Source organism: Mixophyes fleayi, chromosome 3 (genome assembly GCF_038048845.1).
Source record: "Mixophyes fleayi isolate aMixFle1 chromosome 3, aMixFle1.hap1, whole genome shotgun sequence".
NCBI classification, from domain to species: Eukaryota; Metazoa; Chordata; class Amphibia; order Anura; family Limnodynastidae; genus Mixophyes; species Mixophyes fleayi.
Genome location: NC_134404.1, coordinates 19,058,168 through 19,078,899, shown reverse-complemented (window position 1 = coordinate 19,078,899; position 20,732 = coordinate 19,058,168). Strand labels below are relative to the sequence as shown.

The 20,732-nt window shown below is 45.2% G+C and overlaps 1 protein-coding gene across 1 annotated transcript in view; it reads left to right on the top strand.

Moving 5' to 3' along the window:
• The window catches only part of LOC142142602 (uncharacterized), an 81,494-nt gene that overhangs the window by 21,520 nt on the left and 39,242 nt on the right, over positions 1-20,732 (top strand). Inside the window, exon 2 of the mRNA XM_075200477.1 lies at positions 107-256. Within this exon, the coding sequence (XP_075056578.1) occupies positions 129-256 (128 nt within the window). The 5' untranslated portion in view covers positions 107-128. The remainder of the gene's footprint in view (positions 1-106; positions 257-20,732) is intronic.

Sequence of the window (20,732 nt, the reverse complement as noted above, 5' to 3'; positions counted from 1 at the left end):
CAGCTGCACATTGACACCTTTAAGCTGGCTTTGCAGCTATATCTGAATGAGGACTAATGTGAGTCATTTTAATAAATTCTCATCTCTTTTCTTGTTTGGTTTACAGAAATACTCTGGACGGTGGTCCCATGGCTCCCTCTACAGATGAATTTCTGCATTACATCTATGTAAACAGTAGCGCAGTGTCCTTACTGCTTATTCTGGTGAACACGGTCATTCTGTCGGCAGCCCTTCTTCTGTCCTGCTCGTTCTGCAAGTAGGTTCAAAATAAGTGCAGTGTTATCTGTATACGTTTAAGCAAAATATAGATGTATGCCATCACAAAACAAAAATATAGTTTACGTATTTGTAAGTGACCCTTAAAAGTTAGCTCAGTACAGAACAGATCTGAAGATACGTGCGCTGATAAATTTGGGTGTAGGTTCGCTCTTCTCTACAACACAGGATACGTCCAATACCTATGTGGAATATACATGTGCAAAAGAACACACGGAAAAGAAAAACCTATTCCGTTAATGTCACCTGGTAATAATAGAAGCATTTAATGAAAAAGTAGCAAAATAAAAAATAAAAATTTAATATTTTTTTTAAATGAAAAACATTTGTTAAGATGATCCTAATGTCTACTGAGCATAAAATAAATGTTACAGCTTCTCCTGATGGCAAACACATGTTATAGCATGCATACGAGACTGTCATTACTGCTGATCAAGACTCAGACTAGCCCTGTAGCTGGAGCAAGAGATACGTCAGAAAAACAAGTAACTTTGAGATGCCCAGAACTTCAATCGGACATTGTTGCGTGCGCTCGAGCTTGGCACCCCCCTTAATGTACATTGACTGCAGAAAAACACCCCTTTCCCGTCCCGCTTCCTCCCAGGAATCATAGGTTATAGTAAGTGTACTTTGCATACGAAGATGAATTGAATGTTGCAGCGTTTAGTTGCCTATGGTCCAGCCCCGGGCATTCATTTTGCTCACGATATGCACAAAATCGGCAATTACGTTACTTGATGAATCAGGCCCAATATATTTAGCTGTGTAATAATTGGCTGTCAATGCAGTTTCTGATTTCGTCTTGTGATCCTATGCATTGATGAGCTATCCTATGTGATTTTGTCATGCAGTTCTGTCTACATCTATAGTGGGAGCCAAGTGCAGGGCCCATGGGTCATATGGAATGGAGATTTTTAAGATTACCTAGTAGCATAGAGCCCTAAGTGACCGGTGCTTATCAGATCCCACAGGTAGATCTCTACCTGAGCGACGAACAACCATCCCTCTGCATCCCCTCTGTCTACATAGACTACTGGTTCCTCTACCATCACATGGTACTAGAGATGACACAGAGATCTTGCGTACAGTCATCGCCACCTGCACCATTGTGAGCATCCTCGGGAGCGCTGCCCCCCTGCCCTCCCTACCCTCCCCCCCTCACTTCTTAGGTAGTGTAGAGCAGAGGCAGGTCAGCATCTTCTGATCATAGCCCATTACAAACATGGAGTAACAACAGCCAGCGGATTCAGAGGTAAGAAGCTGCCGACTGCAACCCATTCATGTTAGAGGACAGTGCTCAGACAATACAGACATTGAATGACTGATGTTCCGTCACTCATTCAGTATTTTAGGCGCCTCCTATCGCCTTTGGCCCTAAGCAACCACCTAGGTTCACCTAGTGGTAGCACCAGCCCGGATCACCATATATTAATGACTAATTTTCTCATGCTGTGCACTTTAGATATGGCGACGAAACACCTAGAGAGTAGGGAAGTCACGGTACCAGGCCAAGCGTTGTGGTGAATGGGACCAGTCTGGTCACCTTGGTCACATACACAACTGGTAATAGTGGTGAGATGTATACTTACACAGAGATCATTGATCTATATGGAGCAACGGACTAAAAGCACACTTGGCTGGTTTCGAGACCACTATGCCCCTCATTTCACATCCACGTCTGTATAATACCCATGGGCATTACTGTATAGATATCAATGATCTTTGTGTGTATCCATCTCTCCTCCATTCTACTATCAAAAAATGGAAAGATGTGGGGGGGGGGGGGGTGACAATTTAATGGGCGTGAACACTTGCCCAATGCTTATAATTATTATCTCTATATAATGCCATCATATTATGTACCGCTGTACAGAGAATGTTTAATCATTCCCATCAGTTGCTGCCCCATTGGAGGCTACGGTCTAAGTTCCCCACCTCACAGACAATTAAGCTATCTGTAGGGGAGTAACCATCAGCTTTGTCGGGGGTAAGGCTATGGGGCCTAAAGGTCCACGTACCTCCCCAGTGTCCTAGCTCTGCTCTGTTATAATAGCACTGCAACACAGACTGCAAACATTACACTTCTGAAAACAACCAAACAGCATAGATTTCAACCAGTTCATCTCTGATAACAACCATACAGCATAGTTCTAAACCAGTACACCTCTGATAACAACCATGCTGCATAAGCTTCAATGGGATCATCTCTGATATCAACCTGACAGCATAGGTCTAAAGCAGTATATCTCTGATAACAACCAGGCAGCATAAGCTATCGGATAATCTCAGATATCAGTCAGACAGCATAAGCTTCAACCAGTTCATCTCTGATATCAACCAGACAGCATCATTTTCAAGCAGTTCATTTCTGATATCAACCAGACAGTATAGTTCTAAACCAGTATATCTCTGATAACAACCAGTCAGCATAAGCTATCGGATAATCTCTGATATCAACCAGGCAGCATAAGTTGCAACCAGTTCATCTCTGACATCAACCAGACAGCATCATTTTCAACCAGTTCATCTCTGATAACAACCAGGCAGCATAAGCTTCAACTGGTTTATCTCTGATAACAACCAGGCAGTATAAGCTTCAACTCATTCATCTCTGATATCAACCAGACAGCATAAGTTCAACCGGTTCATCTCTGATATCAACCAGACAGCATAAGTTCAACTGGTTCATCTCTGATATCAACCAGACAGCATAAGTTCAACTGGTTCATTTCTGATATCAACCAGACAGCATAAGTTCAACCGGTTCATCTTTGATATCAACCAGATAGCATAAGTTCAACCTGTTTACCTCTGATAAAAATTAGACAGTATAAGCTTCAACCAGTACATCTCTGATATCAACCAAACAGTATAAGCTTCAACCGGTTTCGACAGCACATGCTCTATTATGCTGCATACCTGTTTACCTTTCGGACAAGTGCAGGGGACGTGATGGCGTGATTTGCGCTTTCACTGCTCCATCCCCTGTTACACAATTAGCCCACTTCAATAGACAGTAATAAACAATCCGGGAGGGTGTTAAACTCTGCCTGGACCCTTTGGGGACTCCCTGAAATTCGTGAGTCTCCTGGGCGTTCTGGGAGAGTATTAAAGTATGTATTTCACACCAACTGCCTCCAACTTGTAAAGTCTGTCTGATGTTTATACATGTTCAGAGACACATGAATAGTCTCTCACAACAAACGTATTATATAAGGAACAAAGCCATAATTTCAGTATTGAGAGAGGAAACAATTATTTTTGTGTGAATATAAATGGAAAAGTAGAGGTAGGTAGCGGCAAACAATCCGTCAGTTTCCTATCTATCCTATTCTGTAAACTTTAATAATACTTCGCTGGAAGAACAAGTCCTGGACTAAAGAACATCTGTGGTTTTAAACAAGCATCACTAATAAAGAATGATGTTTTTAATATAATTAATGGGCACAGTCCAATAGAGTACCATTTCGAAAAAAATAAAACTTCTTTTCTTCTTTTGTTTGAAATGAATAAGTCAATAACATTTATACCAGAAGTTCTCAGATCCCTGAAGGACTTGCGATGAATAACATTCTCTATTTTCTGCTGTTTTTACAGAAGTCTGTTTCCAATTTATTTCTGTGAGCATTTAAATCATCCGTATAGCGTCAGATTGTCAGGATGGATCTGTTCCACAAGGATTTAAAGCGGGATAAAATATATTATTAATGAATATCGTTTAATGTTGTGACATTAACTTATTTTGCCGTTTTAATCCTCTCTGTCAGTGTTCTGAGTCTGAGTATTGATGTGTTTTTAAGATTTCTTTTGAACAATGGTGTCTGTGAGCGCAGGAACCAAACCAGCTCTGTTACTGCCAATGTTGCAGACAATTTGCTAGTCTCGGAAACAGTAAATTCTTTACAGCTGTTAACATCTGTCATGAGTAAGCGAGTATAATGCAGACATCATAACTCGGCCAATTTCAGGAAAGGATTAAAAATATTTAGAGTTGAACGTAAGTCTAACTCTGAGGTGCAAAATTCCTCTTTCTTTTACTGCACAAGGGAAATGCACTCACAAAATGTAACGTGCCCCACTCCTAGTGAGAACCAGCTCCGTGATATACCACATGGCCTCTGCAGGTTGGGGTAATAAGTTAGCTGTAGCGAAAAATTAGTTTTATGTGGGGAACAAGTCCCGACAAGCCCTGACAGCCATTATCTGCCAGCGGAAAGCTGGTACCTGTAGTTCGCCACAGAAAACTAATAGTAAATAGAGACACCACACAATTGCAAAAATATTTATTAACTTATAACACTCTCCAATTCTGTCTTTTATGCCTCCTAAATCCTTAGGGATCTTCCTTGTTTTTTACTTGAAGCAACCAATGGCTAAATAATAAATAAAAAACATGTTGGACAATGCAGGACGTCCAGTGACAATGAGATGAATGAGGGGGGGTCTGTTTGCGAGTAGCCAATCGGAGCAGCGTTCCTTTGATTGGCTGGGGTGTGAGGAAACTGTTCCAAACCCCCGTTGGGCTGTAAATTAACAGTATCAATTAAGTTCATGGATACATTGCTACAATTAACTTCACTGACAAAATGAAGCTCGTTCATAGCCACAGATTTCACCGGTATCACACAGGTTTCCAGAAAATAAATCTGACCATGTGTCACCAGTCACCTGTCAGTCATTCAATGAATCTTCTTTACAATATGATAGAGATGGATGGAGTTTGTGATTGGTGGAGAAGATCCTGGGGGCCGGTGTGAGGTTGCTCTAGAAATAAAGAACTTTGTGACATTTTGAACCTAGGTTTATTTTACGAGTCCGTTGTTCTTTGCTGATTTAAGTCACAGCGTCAGACAGGGTGTCTGTAACCTGGGAGGTGTGTATACATATCATAGGCAAACCGAGGAGGGGTTTCCTAGTGCCTGGAAACCCTCCTCCCAGCCTGGGGCACTGTATGCTTGAGGTGGCTGGACCCTGCCCCCGGGACCAGTCACTTTGCAGCTTGTGTGCAGATCGTTTCTGTCTGCACTGTTAACAGCCATCTCTACCCTGCTCTGAGTCCCTCTGTCCCTCTCTCCCACTGCCAGTGTGTCTCATGTGCAGCAGGAGGACACAAGACACAGCACTAGATGAAGAGGGTGAGTGTGAGTGTGTGTGTGTGGGGGGGGGTTCTTATGTGCTTTTAATGTAAGTGGGTGAGTTAATGTATAAGTACAATAGTTCCCTTGTAAACAAGCCTCGGAGGGGCATTTAATATATGTGTGGGGGAGGGGAGAGGGATTTTAATGTAAGTGTAGGGGGGGTATTTTATGTGATGTGGATGGGGGGTGAAATATTAATTCCATAGTAGGTTCAGAGTGGGAGCTTTTAATTTATTGGTGGGGTGAAGGTTGGTATATTTAATTTAATAGTGGGGTTATTGTGGACCTATTAAGGGTGGGATGATGGGACTATTCATTTAATGCTGGGGTGGTTTAGATGCTATTGATTGAATGTGTAGCTGAGTTTGGGGAGAAGGAGAGATATTTATTAAAAGTGAATGCTAATTATTTATTGTTTGGGAAGAAATAGGTTTATTTATTAAATGTAAACACTATTAATTTAATTCTGGGGTTGTTTTGGGGTAAATGGATATTTTTATTAAAGGTGAATGACATTAACTTGCTGTCTGGGTTGGTTGCTGGGAGGCCTAATTATTAAACGTGGGTACATTTGATTTAATATCAGGCTGCTTTGGGGGAGGGAGGCCTACTGTGTTCACTCATTGCTGGGATTTCTATATCATGTACCTGTCCTTTTTCCAAACAGGGACCCAACATTCCAGGATCCAGACAAGCAGCAACTGAGCTTAGGACCCGAGCAGCAGCAACAAGTAGTGACAGCTACAAGAACAGATAGGAGAGCAGGACAGTCTAACAACTGTGGTGACACACTCAGTCAGTCAGGAGATTGTCCTGACTGTAGGGACAGCTGGGAGGTATGTCCTGCTTGACACAGCTCTGCTCAAAAAGGGAGAGCTGTGTGCACCTAACGGTAGTGCACGCACCATTGCTCGTGTATATGATGGGGGTAGGAAGAGTTGGAGAGCAGCCAAGCACTATCTAGCGACACCCAATGGATGATGGTCATGCCCACTGGTGGCGTGGCGTGGAAACGTCTCTCTACAAATTCTGTGTTTGCCCCTGCGATAGGATGCAGGCAATTTATCATGGACCTGAGATATTCCTAAAATATTGGTTCCTAGGGAACTTATCACGTGACCTGACATAACCATCGGATACTAGTTGCTAGGGAACTTATCATGTGACCTGACATAACCATGGGATACTGGTTCCTAGGGAACTTATCACGTGACCTGAAATATTCAAAGGATGCTCGTTCCTACTGGTCCATTTCGAAGTCTTATGTGTTTGTTTTTCTGAATACTGAATTTTTTTATTACTGGAACTGAAAGATTGTAGCAGTAGTGCATGTCACAATGATGGAGACTGACCTGGCAAAATGATCATTAAACCTTATCACGCTAGCCAGTATATTGCTGTTAGAGCTTCCCCAGTGATATTATTTTTATAAAATGGCTCTGCGGTAGAAAGACGTTTAATAAATAGCCCCCCGTAGTCTGGTGCTAGGTCCCATTTAAAGTCATGGCCCCCAGACACTTGCTGAAGGCCTCTTATAATCCTGGCATGATTAACACTGTGAGCTTGCGGGGATTCTCGTCAATAACTCCGCTTTTATATCTACTGAAACAATTTACAAAAAGGTGAATAAATAGTTAAATGTGCAGCGTTCTCGGGGGTGTCCAACGAGCCTCTATGGTGGATGCGCTGAGAACGGGCTTTAGGTCCAGGAAATTGGATGCATCTGGCCCATATTAACAGTGCAGATCTGGCAGGTTTGATAAATAACTGTATCAGGGCTTCTGTGTAGCAATTGATGAAAACAGACTTACTCCTGATGTTGCTAACAATAGCCTCAGAGTTATAAAGGATTCTGGCATCCGTTTGTGAGGTCCTTGCGGCTTTGTAATGTATCGTACGGAATTAGTGGCTGGAGTTAGGGGCCAGAACACAATGTCTCGGGTGTTTGGCCAATTATGTGCAATAAACCCACTTATTCTGGCACCTTTGGCCCTGTTTCTTGCTTTAAATGTAAACAAAAATTGAGATAGAAAAAGAAACTAAGGTTTCTATTTACTGAAATGTTTTTCTCACTTTGTTTAACCCACAGAGGAGACCGACATAACAGAGAGCTGGTGATCAAACCTAAAATGGAAATCTGCAGATGTTGCCCATATCAACCAGTCAGATTCTAGTTATAATTCATTTAGTACATTCTAGAACATGACAGCTGGAATCTCATTGGTTGCTACAGGCAACGCCTCCACTTTTACTTTTTAGAAGGTTGGCCAAAGCTACCCCTTAGGCGCAGAGTTAGTTGAACCCGTAAAATGGTTTCTTGCATGGGGGCTTAGTATTGTCATTGGATCCTACTGAATTGATATAGTAGGCTGTATTCTCATGAATATTGGTGAGACAAGCAAAATAGCTCTATCTATTATGACTATCCTAAAGATGTTTAAATTGCTCTACTGTATTATCCTATACGACCTCTGATTGGAGGATATTCCACTTATCCACTACCCTTTCTGTGATGTAGTTTTTCCTCACATTTCCTCTGAACCGACTTCCCCCCAGTGTCAGTACATGTCCTCATGTTCTAATACTTCTCTTCCCCCCAGTGTCAGTACATGTCCTCGTGTTCTAATACTTCTCTTCCCCCCAGTGTCAGTACATGTCCTTGTGTTCTAATACTTCTCTTCCCCCCAGTGTCAGTACATGTCCTCGTGTTCTAATACTTCTCTTCCCCCCAGTGTCAGTACATGTCCTTGTGTTCTAATACTTCTCTTCCCGCCAGTGTCAGTACATGTCCTTGTGTTCTAATACTTCTCTTCCCCCCAGTGTCAGTACATGTCCTTGTGTTCTAATACTTCTCTTCCCACCAGTGTCAGTACATGTCCTCGTGTTCTAATACTTCTCTTCCCTCCAGTGTCAGTACATGTCCTTGTGTTCTAATACTTCTCTTCCCCCCAGTGTCAGTACATGTCCTTGTGTTCTAATACTTCTCTTCCCGCCAGTGTCAGTACATGTCCTCGTGTTCTAATACTTCTCTTCCCCCCAGTGTCAGTACATGTCCTCGTGTTCTAATACTTCTCTTCCCGCCAGTGTCAGTACATGTCCTCGTGTTCTAATACTTCTCTTCCCCCCAGTGTCAGTACATGTTCTCGTGTTCTAATACTTCTCTTCCCCCCAGTGTCAGTACATGTCCTCGTGTCCTAATACTTCTCTTCCCGCCAGTGTCAGTACATGTCCTCGTGTCCTAATACTTCTCTTCCCCAGTGTCAGTACATGTCCTCGTGTCCTAATACTTCTCTTCCCCCCAGTGTCAGTACATGTCCTCATGTTCTAATACTTCTCTTCCCCCCAGTGTCAGTACATGTCCTCGTGTTCTAATACTTCTCTTCCCTCCAGTGTCAGTACATGTCCTTGTGTTCTAATACTTCTCTTCCCCCCAGTGTCAGTACATGTCCTCGTGTTCTAATACTTCTCTTCCCGCCAGTGTCAGTACATGTCCTCGTGTTCTAATACTTCTCTTCCCCCCAGTGTCAGTGCATGTCCTTGTGTTCTAATACTTCTCTTCCCACCAGTGTCAGTACATGTCCTCGTGTTCTAATACTTCTCTTCCCTCCAGTGTCAGTACATGTCCTCGTGTTCTAATACTTCTCTTCACCCCAGTGTCAGTGCATGTCCTCGTGTTCTAATACTTCTCTTCCCGCCAGTGTCAGTACATGTCCTCGTGTTCTAATACTTCTCTTCCCCCCAGTGTCAGTACATGTCCTCGTGTTCTAATACTTCTCTTCCCCCCAGTGTCAGTACATGTCCTCGTGTTCTAATACTTCTCTTCCCTCCAGTGTCAGTACATGTCCTTGTGTTCTAATACTTCTTTTCCCCCCAGTGTCAGTACATGTCCTTGTGTTCTAATACTTCTCTTCCCGCCAGTGTCAGTACATGTTCTCGTGTTCTAATACTTCTCTTCCCCCCAGTGTCAGTACATGTCCTTGTGTTCTAATACTTCTCTTCCCACCAGTGTCAGTACATGTCCTCGTGTTCTAATTCTTCTCTTCCCTCCAGTGTCAGTACATGTCCTCGTGTTCTAATACTTCTCTTCCCCCCAGTGTCAGTGCATGTCCTCGTGTTCTAATACTTCTCTTCCCGCCAGTGTCAGTACATGTCCTCGTGTTCTAATACTTCTCTTCCCCCCAGTGTCAGTACATGTCCTCGTGTTCTAATACTTCTCTTCCCACCAGTGTCAGTACATGTCCTCGTGTTCTAATACTTCTCTTCCCCCCAGTGTCAGTACATGTCCTCGTGTTCTAATACTTCTCTTCCCACCAGTGTCAGTACATGTCCTCGTGTTCTAATACTTCTCTTCCCCCCAGTGTCAGTACATGTCCTCGTGTTCTAATACTTCTCTTCCTCCCAGTGTCAGTACATGTCCTCGTGTCCTAATACTTCTCTTCCCCCCAGTGTCAGTACATGTCCTCGTGTCCTAATACTTCTCTTCCCCCCAGTGTCAGTACATGTCCTCATGTTCTAATACTTCTCTTCCCCCAGTGTCAGTACATGTCCTCATGTTCTAATACTTCTCTTCCCCGCCAGTGTCAGTACATGTCCTCGTGTTCTAATACTTCTCTACCCCCCCAGTGTCAGTACATGTCCTCGTGTCCTAATACTTCTCTTCCCCCCAGTGTCAGTGCATGTCCTCGTGTTCTAATACTTCTCTTCCCCCCAGTGTCAGTACATGTCCTCGTGTTCTAATACTTCTCTTCCCCCCCAGTGTCAGTACATGTCCTCGTGGTCTAATACTTCTCTTCCCCTTAGTGTCGGTACATGTCCTCGTGTTCTAATACTTCTCTTCCCCCCAGTGTCAGTACATGTCCTCGTGTTCTAATACCTCTCTTCCCCGCCAGTGTCAGTACATGTCCTCGTGTTCTAATACTTCTCTTCCCCCCAGTGTTAGTACATGTCCTCGTGTTCTAATACTTCTCTTCCCGCCAGTGTCAGTACATGTCCTCGTGTTCTAATACTTCTCTTCCCCCCCAGTGTCAGTACATGTCCTCGTGTTCTAATACTTCTCTTCCCCGTCAGTGTCAGTACATGTGCTCGTGTTCTAATACTTCTCTTCCCCCCAGTGTCAGTACATGTCCTCGTGTTCTAATACTTCTCTTCCCACCAGTGTCAGTACATGTCCTCGTTTTCTAATACTTCTCTTCCCCCCAGTGTCAGTACATGTCCTCGTGTTCTAATACTTCTCTTCCTCCCAGTGTCAGTACATGTCCTCGTGTTCAAATACTTCTCTTCCCCCCAGTGTCAGTACATGTCCTCGTGTCCTAATACTTCTCTTCCCCCCAGTGTCAGTACATGTCCTCGTGTTCTAATACTTCTCTTCCCGCCAGTGTCAGTACATGTCCTCGTGTTCTAATACTTCTCTTCCCCCCAGTGTCAGTACATGTCCTTGTGTTCTAATACTTCTCTTCCCACCAGTGTCAGTACATGTCCTCGTGTTCTAATACTTCTCTTCCCTCCAGTGTCAGTACATGTCCTCGTGTTCTAATACTTCTCTTCCCCCCAGTGTCAGTGCATGTCCTCGTGTTCTAATACTTCTCTTCCCGCCAGTGTCAGTACATGTCCTCGTGTCCTAATACTTCTCTTCCCCCCAGTGTCAGTACATGTCCTCGTGTTCTAATACTTCTCTTCCCGCCAGTGTCAGTACATGTCCTCGTGTTCTAATACTTCTCTTCCCCCAGTGTCAGTACATGTCCTCGTGTTCTAATACTTCTCTTCCCCCCAGTGTCAGTACATGTCCTCGTGTTCTAATACCTCTCTTCCCCGCCAGTGTCAGTACATGTCCTCGTGTTCTAATACTTCTCTTCCCCCCAGTGTCAGTACATGTCCTCGTGTTCTAATACTTCTCTTCCCGCCAGTGTCAGTACATGTCCTCGTGTTCTAATACTTCTCTTCCCCCCCAGTGTCAGTACATGTCCTCGTGTTCTAATACTTCTCTTCCCCGCCAGTGTCAGTACATGTCCTCGTGTTCTAATACTTCTCTTCACCCCAGTGTCAGTACATGTCCTCGTGTTCTAATACTTCTCTTCCCACCAGTGTCAGTACATGTCCTCGTGTTCTAATACTTCTCTTCCCCCCAGTGTCAGTACATGTCCTCGTGTTCTAATACTTCTCTTCCTCCCAGTGTCAGTACATGTCCTCGTGTTCAAATACTTCTCTTCCCCCCAGTGTCAGTACATGTCCTCGTGTCCTAATACTTCTCTTCCCCCCAGTGTCAGTACATGTCCTCGTGTTCTAATACTTCTCTTCCCCCCCAGTGTCAGTACATGTCCTCGTGTTCTAATACTTCTCTTCCCCCCAGTGTCAGTACATGTCCTCGTGTCCTAATACTTCTCTTCCCCCCAGTGTCAGTACATGTCCTCGTGTCCTAATACTTCTCTTCCCCAGTGTCAGTACATGTCCTCGTGTCCTAATACTTCTCTTCCCCCCAGTGTCAGTACATGTCCTCATGTTCTAATACTTCTCTTCCCCCCAGTGTCAGTACATGTCCTCATGTTCTAATACTTCTCTTCCCCCCAGTGTCAGTACATGTCCTTGTGTTCTAATACTTCTCTTCCCCCCAGTGTCAGTACATGTCCTTGTGTTCTAATACTTCTCTTCCCCCCAGTGTCAGTACATGTTCTCGTGTTCTAATACTTCTCTTCCCCCCAGTGTCAGTACATGTCCTCGTGTCCTAATACTTCTCTTCCCCCCAGTGTCAGTACATGTCCTCGTGTCCTAATACTTCTCTTCCCCAGTGTCAGTACATGTCCTCGTGTCCTAATACTTCTCTTCCCCCCAGTGTCAGTACATGTCCTCATGTTCTAATACTTCTCTTCCCCCCAGTGTCAGTACATGTCCTCGTGTTCTAATACTTCTCTTCCCTCCAGTGTCAGTACATGTCCTTGTGTTCTAATACTTCTCTTCCCCCCAGTGTCAGTACATGTCCTCGTGTTCTAATACTTCTCTTCCCGCCAGTGTCAGTACATGTCCTCGTGTTCTAATACTTCTCTTCCCCCCAGTGTCAGTGCATTTCCTTGTGTTCTAATACTTCTCTTCCCACCAATGTCAGTACATGTCCTCGTGTTCTAATACTTCTCTTCCCTCCAGTGTCAGTACATGTCCTCGTGTTCTAATACTTCTCTTCCCTCCAGTGTCAGTACATGTCCTCGTGTTCTAATACTTCTCTTCCCGCCAGTGTCAGTACATGTCCTCGTGTTCTAATACTTCTCTTCCCCCCAGTGTCAGTACATGTCCTCGTGTTCTAATACTTCTCTTCCCCCCCAGTGTCAGTACATGTCCTCGTGTTCTAATACTTCTCTTCCCCCCCAGTTTCAGTACATGTCCTCGTGTCCTAATACTTCTCTTCCCCCCAGTGTCAGTACATGTCCTCGTGTCCTAATACTTCTCTTCCCCAGTGTCAGTACATGTCCTCGTGTCCTAATACTTCTCTTCCCCCCAGTGTCAGTACATGTCCTCATGTTCTAATACTTCTCTTCCCCCCAGTGTCAGTACATGTCCTCATGTTCTAATACTTCTCTTCCCCGCCAGTGTCAGTACATGTCCTCGTGTTCTAATACTTCTCTTCCCCCCAGTGTCAGTACATGTCCTTGTGTTCTAATACTTCTCTTCCCCCCAGTGTCAGTACATGTCCTCGTGTTCTAATACTTCTCTTCCCCCCAGTGTCAGTACATGTCCTTGTGTTCTAATACTTCTCTTCCCCCCAGTGTCAGTACATGTCCTCGTGTTCTAATACTTCTCTTCCCCCCAGTGTCAGTACATGTCCTTGTGTTCTAATACTTCTCTTCCCGCCAGTGTCAGTACATGTCCTTGTGTTCTAATACTTCTCTTCCCCCCAGTGTCAGTACATGTCCTTGTGTTCTAATACTTCTCTTCCCACCAGTGTCAGTACATGTCCTCATGTTCTAATACTTCTCTTCCCTCCAGTGTCAGTACATGTCCTTGTGTTCTAATACTTCTCTTCCCCCCAGTGTCAGTACATGTCCTTGTGTTCTAATACTTCTCTTCCCGCCAGTGTCAGTACATGTCCTCGTGTTCTAATACTTCTCTTCCCCCCAGTGTCAGTACATGTCCTCGTGTTCTAATACTTCTCTTCCCGCCAGTGTCAGTACATGTCCTCGTGTTCTAATACTTCTCTTCCCCCCAGTGTCAGTACATGTTCTCGTGTTCTAATACTTCTCTTCCCCCCAGTGTCAGTACATGTCCTCGTGTCCTAATACTTCTCTTCCCCCCAGTGTCAGTACATGTCCTCGTGTCCTAATACTTCTCTTCCCCAGTGTCAGTACATGTCCTCGTGTCCTAATACTTCTCTTCCCCCCAGTGTCAGTACATGTCCTCATGTTCTAATACTTCTCTTCCCCCCAGTGTCAGTACATGTCCTCGTGTTCTAATACTTCTCTTCCCTCCAGTGTCAGTACATGTCCTTGTGTTCTAATACTTCTCTTCCCCCCAGTGTCAGTACATGTCCTCGTGTTCTAATACTTCTCTTCCCGCCAGTGTCAGTACATGTCCTCGTGTTCTAATACTTCTCTTCCCCCCAGTGTCAGTGCATTTCCTTGTGTTCTAATACTTCTCTTCCCACCAGTGTCAGTACATGTCCTCGTGTTCTAATACTTCTCTTCCCTCCAGTGTCAGTACATGTCCTCGTGTTCTAATACTTCTCTTCCCTCCAGTGTCAGTACATGTCCTCGTGTTCTAATACTTCTCTTCCCGCCAGTGTCAGTACATGTCCTCGTGTTCTAATACTTCTCTTCCCCCCAGTGTCAGTACATGTCCTCGTGTTCTAATACTTCTCTTCCCCCCAGTGTCAGTACATGTCCTCGTGTTCTAATACTTCTCTTCCCTCCAGTGTCAGTACATGTCCTCGTGTTCTAATACTTCTCTTCCTCCCAGTGTCAGTACATGTCCTCGTGTTCAAATACTTCTCTTCCCCCCAGTGTCAGTACATGTCCTCGTGTCCTAATACTTCTCTTCCCCCCAGTGTCAGTACATGTCCTTGTGTTCTAATACTTCTCTTCCCACCAGTGTCAGTACATGTCCTCGTGTTCTAATACTTCTCTTCCCCCCAGTGTCAGTGCATGTCCTCGTGTTCTAATACTTCTCTTCCCCCCAGTGTCAGTACATGTCCTCGTGTTCTAATACTTCTCTTCCCCCCAGTGTCAGTACATGTCCTCGTGTTCTAATACTTCTCTTCCCCCCAGTGTCAGTACATGTCCTCGTGTTCTAATACTTCTCTTCCTCCCAGTGTCAGTACATGTCCTCGTGTTCAAATACTTCTCTTCCCCCCAGTGTCAGTACATGTCCTCGTGTCCTAATACTTCTCTTCCCCCCAGTGTCAGTACATGTCCTCGTGTTCTAATACTTCTCTTCCCCCCCAGTGTCAGTACATGTCCTCGTGTTCTAATACTTCTCTTCCCCCCCAGTGTCAGTACATGTCCTCGTGTCCTAATACTTCTCTTCCCCCCAGTGTCAGTACATGTCCTCGTGTCCTAATACTTCTCTTCCCCAGTGTCAGTACATGTCCTCGTGTCCTAATACTTCTCTTCCCCAGTGTCAGTACATGTCCTCGTGTCCTAATACTTCTCTTCCCCCCAGTGTCAGTACATGTCCTCATGTTCTAATACTTCTCTTCCCCCCAGTGTCAGTACATGTCCCCATGTTCTAATACTTCTCTTCCCCGCCAGTGTCAGTACATGTCCTCGTGTTCTAAAACTTCTCTTCCCCCCAGTGTCAGTACATGTCCTTGTGTTCTAATACTTCTCTTCCCCCCAGTGTCAGTACATGTCCTCGTGTTCTAATACTTCTCTTCCCCCCAGTGTCAGTACATGTCCTTGTGTTCTAATACTTCTCTTCCCCCCAGTGTCAGTACATGTCCTCGTGTTCTAATACTTCTCTTCCCCCCAGTGTCAGTACATGTCCTTGTGTTCTAATACTTCTCTTCCCGCCAGTGTCAGTACATGTCCTTGTGTTCTAATACTTCTCTTCCCCCCAGTGTCAGTACATGTCCTTGTGTTCTAATACTTCTCTTCCCACCAGTGTCAGTACATGTCCTCGTGTTCTAATACTTCTCTTCCCCCCAGTGTCAGTACATGTCCTTGTGTTCTAATACTTCTCTTCCCACCAGTGTCAGTACATGTCCTCGTGTTCTAATACTTCTCTTCCCCCCAGTGTCAGTGCATGTCCTCGTGTTCTAATACTTCTCTTCCCCCCAGTGTCAGTACATGTCCTCGTGTCCTAATACTTCTCTTCCCCAGTGTCAGTGCATGTACTCGTGTCCTAATACTTCTCTTCCCCCCAGTGTCAGTACATGTCCTCGTGTTCTAATACTTCTCTTCCCTCCAGTGTCAGTACATATCCTCGTGTTCTAATACTTCTCTTCCCCCCAGTGTCAGTACATGTCCTCGTGTTCTAATACTTCTCTTCCCCCCAGTGTCAGTACATGTCCTCGTGTTCTAATACTTCTCTTCCCCCCAGTGTCAGTACATGTCCTTGTGTTCTAATACTTCTCTTCCCACCAGTGTCAGTACATGTCGTCGTGTTCTAATACTTCTCTTCCCTCCAGTGTCAGTACATGTCCTCGTGTTCTAATACTTCTCTTCCCCCCAGTGTCAGTGCATGTCCTCGTGTTCTAATACTTCTCTTCCCGCCAGTGTCAGTACATGTCCTCGTGTTCTAATACTTCTCTTCCCCCCAGTGTCAGTACATGTCCTCGTGTTCTAATACTTCTCTTCCCGCCAGTGTCAGTACATGTCCTCGTGTTCTAATACTTCTCTTCCCCCCAGTGTCAGTACATGTCCTCGTGTTTTAATACTTCTCTTCCCCCCAGTGTCAGTACATGTCCTCGTGTTCTAATACTTCTCTTCCCCCCAGTGTCAGTACATGTCCTCATGTTCTAATACTTCTCTTCCCCCCAGTGTCAGTACATGTCCTCGTGTTCTAATACTTCTCTTCCCTCCAGTGTCAGTACATGTCCTTGTGTCTTAATACTTCTCTTCCCCCCAGTGTCAGTACATGTCCTTGTGTTCTAATACTTCTCTTCCCTCCAGTGTCAGTACATGTCCTCGTGTTCTAATACTTCTCTTCCCTCCAGTGTCAGTACATGTCCTCGTGTTCTAATACTTCTCTTCCCACCAGTGTCAGTGCATGTCCTCGTGTTCTAATACTTCTCTTCCCGCCAGTGTCAGTACATGTCCTCGTGTTCTAATACTTCTCTTCCCCCCAGTGTCAGTACATGTCCTCGTGTTCTAATACTTCTCTTCCCACCAGTGTCAGTACATGTCCTCGTGTTCTAATACTTCTCTTCCCCCCAGTGTCAGTACATGTCCTCGTGTTCTAATACTTCTCTTCCTCCCAGTGTCAGTACATGTCCTCGTGTCCTAATACTTCTCTTCCCCCCAGTGTCAGTACATGTCCTCGTGTCCTAATACTTCTCTTCCCCCCAGTGTCAGTACATGTCCTCATGTTCTAATACTTCTCTTCCCCCCAGTGTCAGTACATGTCCTCATGTTCTAATACTTCTCTTCCCCGCCAGTGTCAGTACATGTCCTCGTGTTCTAATACTTCTCTACCCCCCCAGTGTCAGTACATGTCCTCGTGTCCTAATACTTCTCTTCCCCCCAGTGTCAGTGCATGTCCTCGTGTTCTAATACTTCTCTTCCCCCCAGTGTCAGTACATGTCCTCGTGTTCTAATACTTCTCTTCAATCCAGTGTCAGTACATGTCCTCGTGTTCTAATACTTCTCTTCCCTCCAGTGTCAGTACATGTCCTCGTGTTCTAATACTTCTCTTCCCACCAGTGTCAGTGCATGTCCTCGTGTTCTAATACTTCTCTTCCCGCCAGTGTCAGTACATGTCCTCGTGTTCTAATACTTCTCTTCCCCCCAGTGTCAGTACATGTCCTCGTGTTCTAATACTTCTCTTCCCACCAGTGTCAGTACATGTCCTCGTGTTCTAATACTTCTCTTCCCCCCAGTGTCAGTACATGTCCTCGTGTTCTAATACTTCTCTTCCTCCCAGTGTCAGTACATGTCCTCGTGTCCTAATACTTCTCTTCCCCCCAGTGTCAGTACATGTCCTCGTGTCCTAATACTTCTCTTCCCCCCAGTGTCAGTACATGTCCTCATGTTCTAATACTTCTCTTCCCCCCAGTGTCAGTACATGTCCTCATGTTCTAATACTTCTCTTCCCCGCCAGTGTCAGTACATGTCCTCGTGTTCTAATACTTCTCTACCCCCCCAGTGTCAGTACATGTCCTCGTGTCCTAATACTTCTCTTCCCCCCAGTGTCAGTGCATGTCCTCGTGTTCTAATACTTCTCTTCCCCCCAGTGTCAGTACATGTCCTCGTGTTCTAATACTTCTCTTCCCCCCCAGTGTCAGTACATGTCCTCGTGGTCTAATACTTCTCTTCCCCTTAGTGTCAGTACATGTCCTCGTGTTCTAATACTTCTCTTCCCCCCAGTGTCAGTACATGTCCTCGTGTTCTAATACCTCTCTTCCCCGCCAGTGTCAGTACATGTCCTCGTGTTCTAATACTTCTCTTCCCCCCAGTGTCAGTACATGTCCTCGTGTTCTAATACTTCTCTTCCCGCCAGTGTCAGTACATGTCCTCGTGTTCTAATACTTCTCTTCCCCCCCAGTGTCAGTACATGTCCTCGTGTTCTAATACTTCTCTTCCCCGTCAGTGTCAGTACATGTGCTCGTGTTCTAATACTTCTCTTCCCCCCAGTGTCAGTACATGTCCTCGTGTTCTAATACTTCTCTTCCCACCAGTGTCAGTACATGTCCTCGTTTTCTAATACTTCTCTTCCCCCCAGTGTCAGTACATGTCCTCGTGTTCTAATACTTCTCTTCCTCCCAGTGTCAGTACATGTCCTCGTGTTCAAATACTTCTCTTCCCCCCAGTGTCAGTACATGTCCTCGTGTCCTAATACTTCTCTCCCCCCCAGTGTCAGTACATGTCCTCGTGTTCTAATATTTCTCTTCCCGCCAGTGTCAGTACATGTCCTCGTGTTCTAATACTTCTCTTCCCCCCAGTGTCAGTACATGTCCTTGTGTTCTAATACTTCTCTTCCCACCAGTGTCAGTACATGTCCTCGTGTTCTAATACTTCTCTTCCCTCCAGTGTCAGTACATGTCCTCGTGTTCTAATACTTCTCTTCCCCCCAGTGTCAGTGCATGTCCTCGTGTTCTAATACTTCTCTTCCCGCCAGTGTCAGTACATGTCCTCGTGTCCTAATACTTCTCTTCCCCCCAGTGTCAGTACATGTCCTCGTGTTCTAATACTTCTCTTCCCGCCAGTGTCAGTACATGTCCTCGTGTTCTAATACTTCTCTTCCCCCAGTGTCAGTACATGTCCTCGTGTTCTAATACTTCTCTTCCCCCCAGTGTCAGCAGTACATGTCCTCGTGTTCTAATACCTCTCTTCCCCGCCAGTGTCAGTACATGTCCTCGTGTTCTAATACTTCTCTTCCCCAGTGTCAGTACATGTCCTCGTGTTCTAATACTTCTCTTCCCGCCAGTGTCAGTACATGTCCTCGTGTTCTAATACTTCTCTTCCCCCCAGTGTCAGTACATGTCCTCGTGTTCTAATACTTCTCTTCCCCGCCAGTGTCAGTACATGTCCTCGTGTTCTAATACTTCTCTTCCCCCCAGTGTCAGTACATGTCCTCGTGTTCTAATACTTCTCTTCCCACCAGTGTCAGTACATGTCCTCGTGTTCTAATAATTCTCTTCCCCCCAGTGTCAGTACATGTCCTCGTGTTCTAATACTTCTCTTCCTCCCAGTGTCAGTACATGTCCTTTTGTTCAAATACTTCTCTTCCCCCCAGTGTCAGTACATGTCCTCGTGTCCTAATACTTCTCTTCCCCCCAGTGTCAGTACATGTCCTCGTGTTCTAATACTTCTCTTCCCCCCCAGTGTCAGTACATGTCCTCGTGTTCTAATACTTCTCTTCCCCCCAGTGTCAGTACATGTCCTCGTGTCCTAATACTTCTCTTCCCCCCAGTGTCAGTACATGTCCTCGTGTCCTAATACTTCTCTTCCCCAGTGTCAGTACATGTCCTCGTGTCCTAATACTTCTCTTCCCCCCAGTGTCAGTACATGTCCTCATGTTCTAATACTTCTCTTCCCCCCAGTGTCAGTACATGTCCTCATGTTCTAATACTTCTCTTCCCCGCCAGTGTCAGTACATGTCCTCGTGTTCTAATACTTCTCTTCCCCCCCAGTGTCAGTACATGTCCTCGTGTCCTAATACTTCTCTTCCCCCCAGTGTCAGTGCATGTCCTCGTGTTCTAATACTTCTCTTCCCCCCAGTGTCAGTACATGTCCTCGTGTTCTAATACTTCTCTTCCCCCCAGTGTCAGTACATGTCCTCGTGTTCTAATACTTCTCTTCCCCCCAGTGTCAGTACATGTCCTCGTGTTCTAATACCTCTCTTCCCCGCCAGTGTCAGTACATGTCCTCGTGTTCTAATACTTCTCTTCCCCCCAGTGTCAGTACATGTCCTCGTGTTCTAATACTTCTCTTCCCGCCAGTGTCAGTACATGTCCTCGTGTTCTAATACTTCTCTTCCCCCCCAGTGTCAGTACATGTCCTCGTGTTCTAATACTTCTCTTCCCCGCCAGTGTCAGTACATGTCCTCGTGTTCTAATACTTCTCTTCCCCCCAGTGTCAGTACATGTCCTCGTGTTCTAATACTTCTCTTCCCACCAGTGTCAGTACATGTCCTCGTGTTCTAATAATTCTCTTCCCCCCAGTGTCAGTACATGTCCTCGTGTTCTAATACTTCTCTTCCTCCCAGTGTCAGTACATGTCCTTTTGTTCAAATACTTCTCTTCCCCCCAGTGTCAGTACATGTCCTCGTGTCCTAATACTTCTCTTCCCCCCAGTGTCAGTACATGTCCTCGTGTTCTAATACTTCTCTTCCCCCCCAGTGTCAGTACATGTCCTCGTGTTCTAATACTTCTCTTCCCCCCCAGTGTCAGTACATGTCCTCGTGTCCTAATACTTCTCTTCCCCCCAGTGTCAGTACATGTCCTCGTGTCCTAATACTTCTCTTCCCCAGTGTCAGTACATGTCCTCGTGTCCTAATACTTCTCTTCCCCCCAGTGTCAGTACATGTCCTCATGTTCTAATACTTCTCTTCCCCCCAGTGTCAGTACATGTCCTCATGTTCTAATACTTCTCTTCCCCGCCAGTGTCAGTACATGTCCTCGTGTTCTAATACTTCTCTTCCCCCCCAGTGTCAGTACATGTCCTCGTGTCCTAATACTTC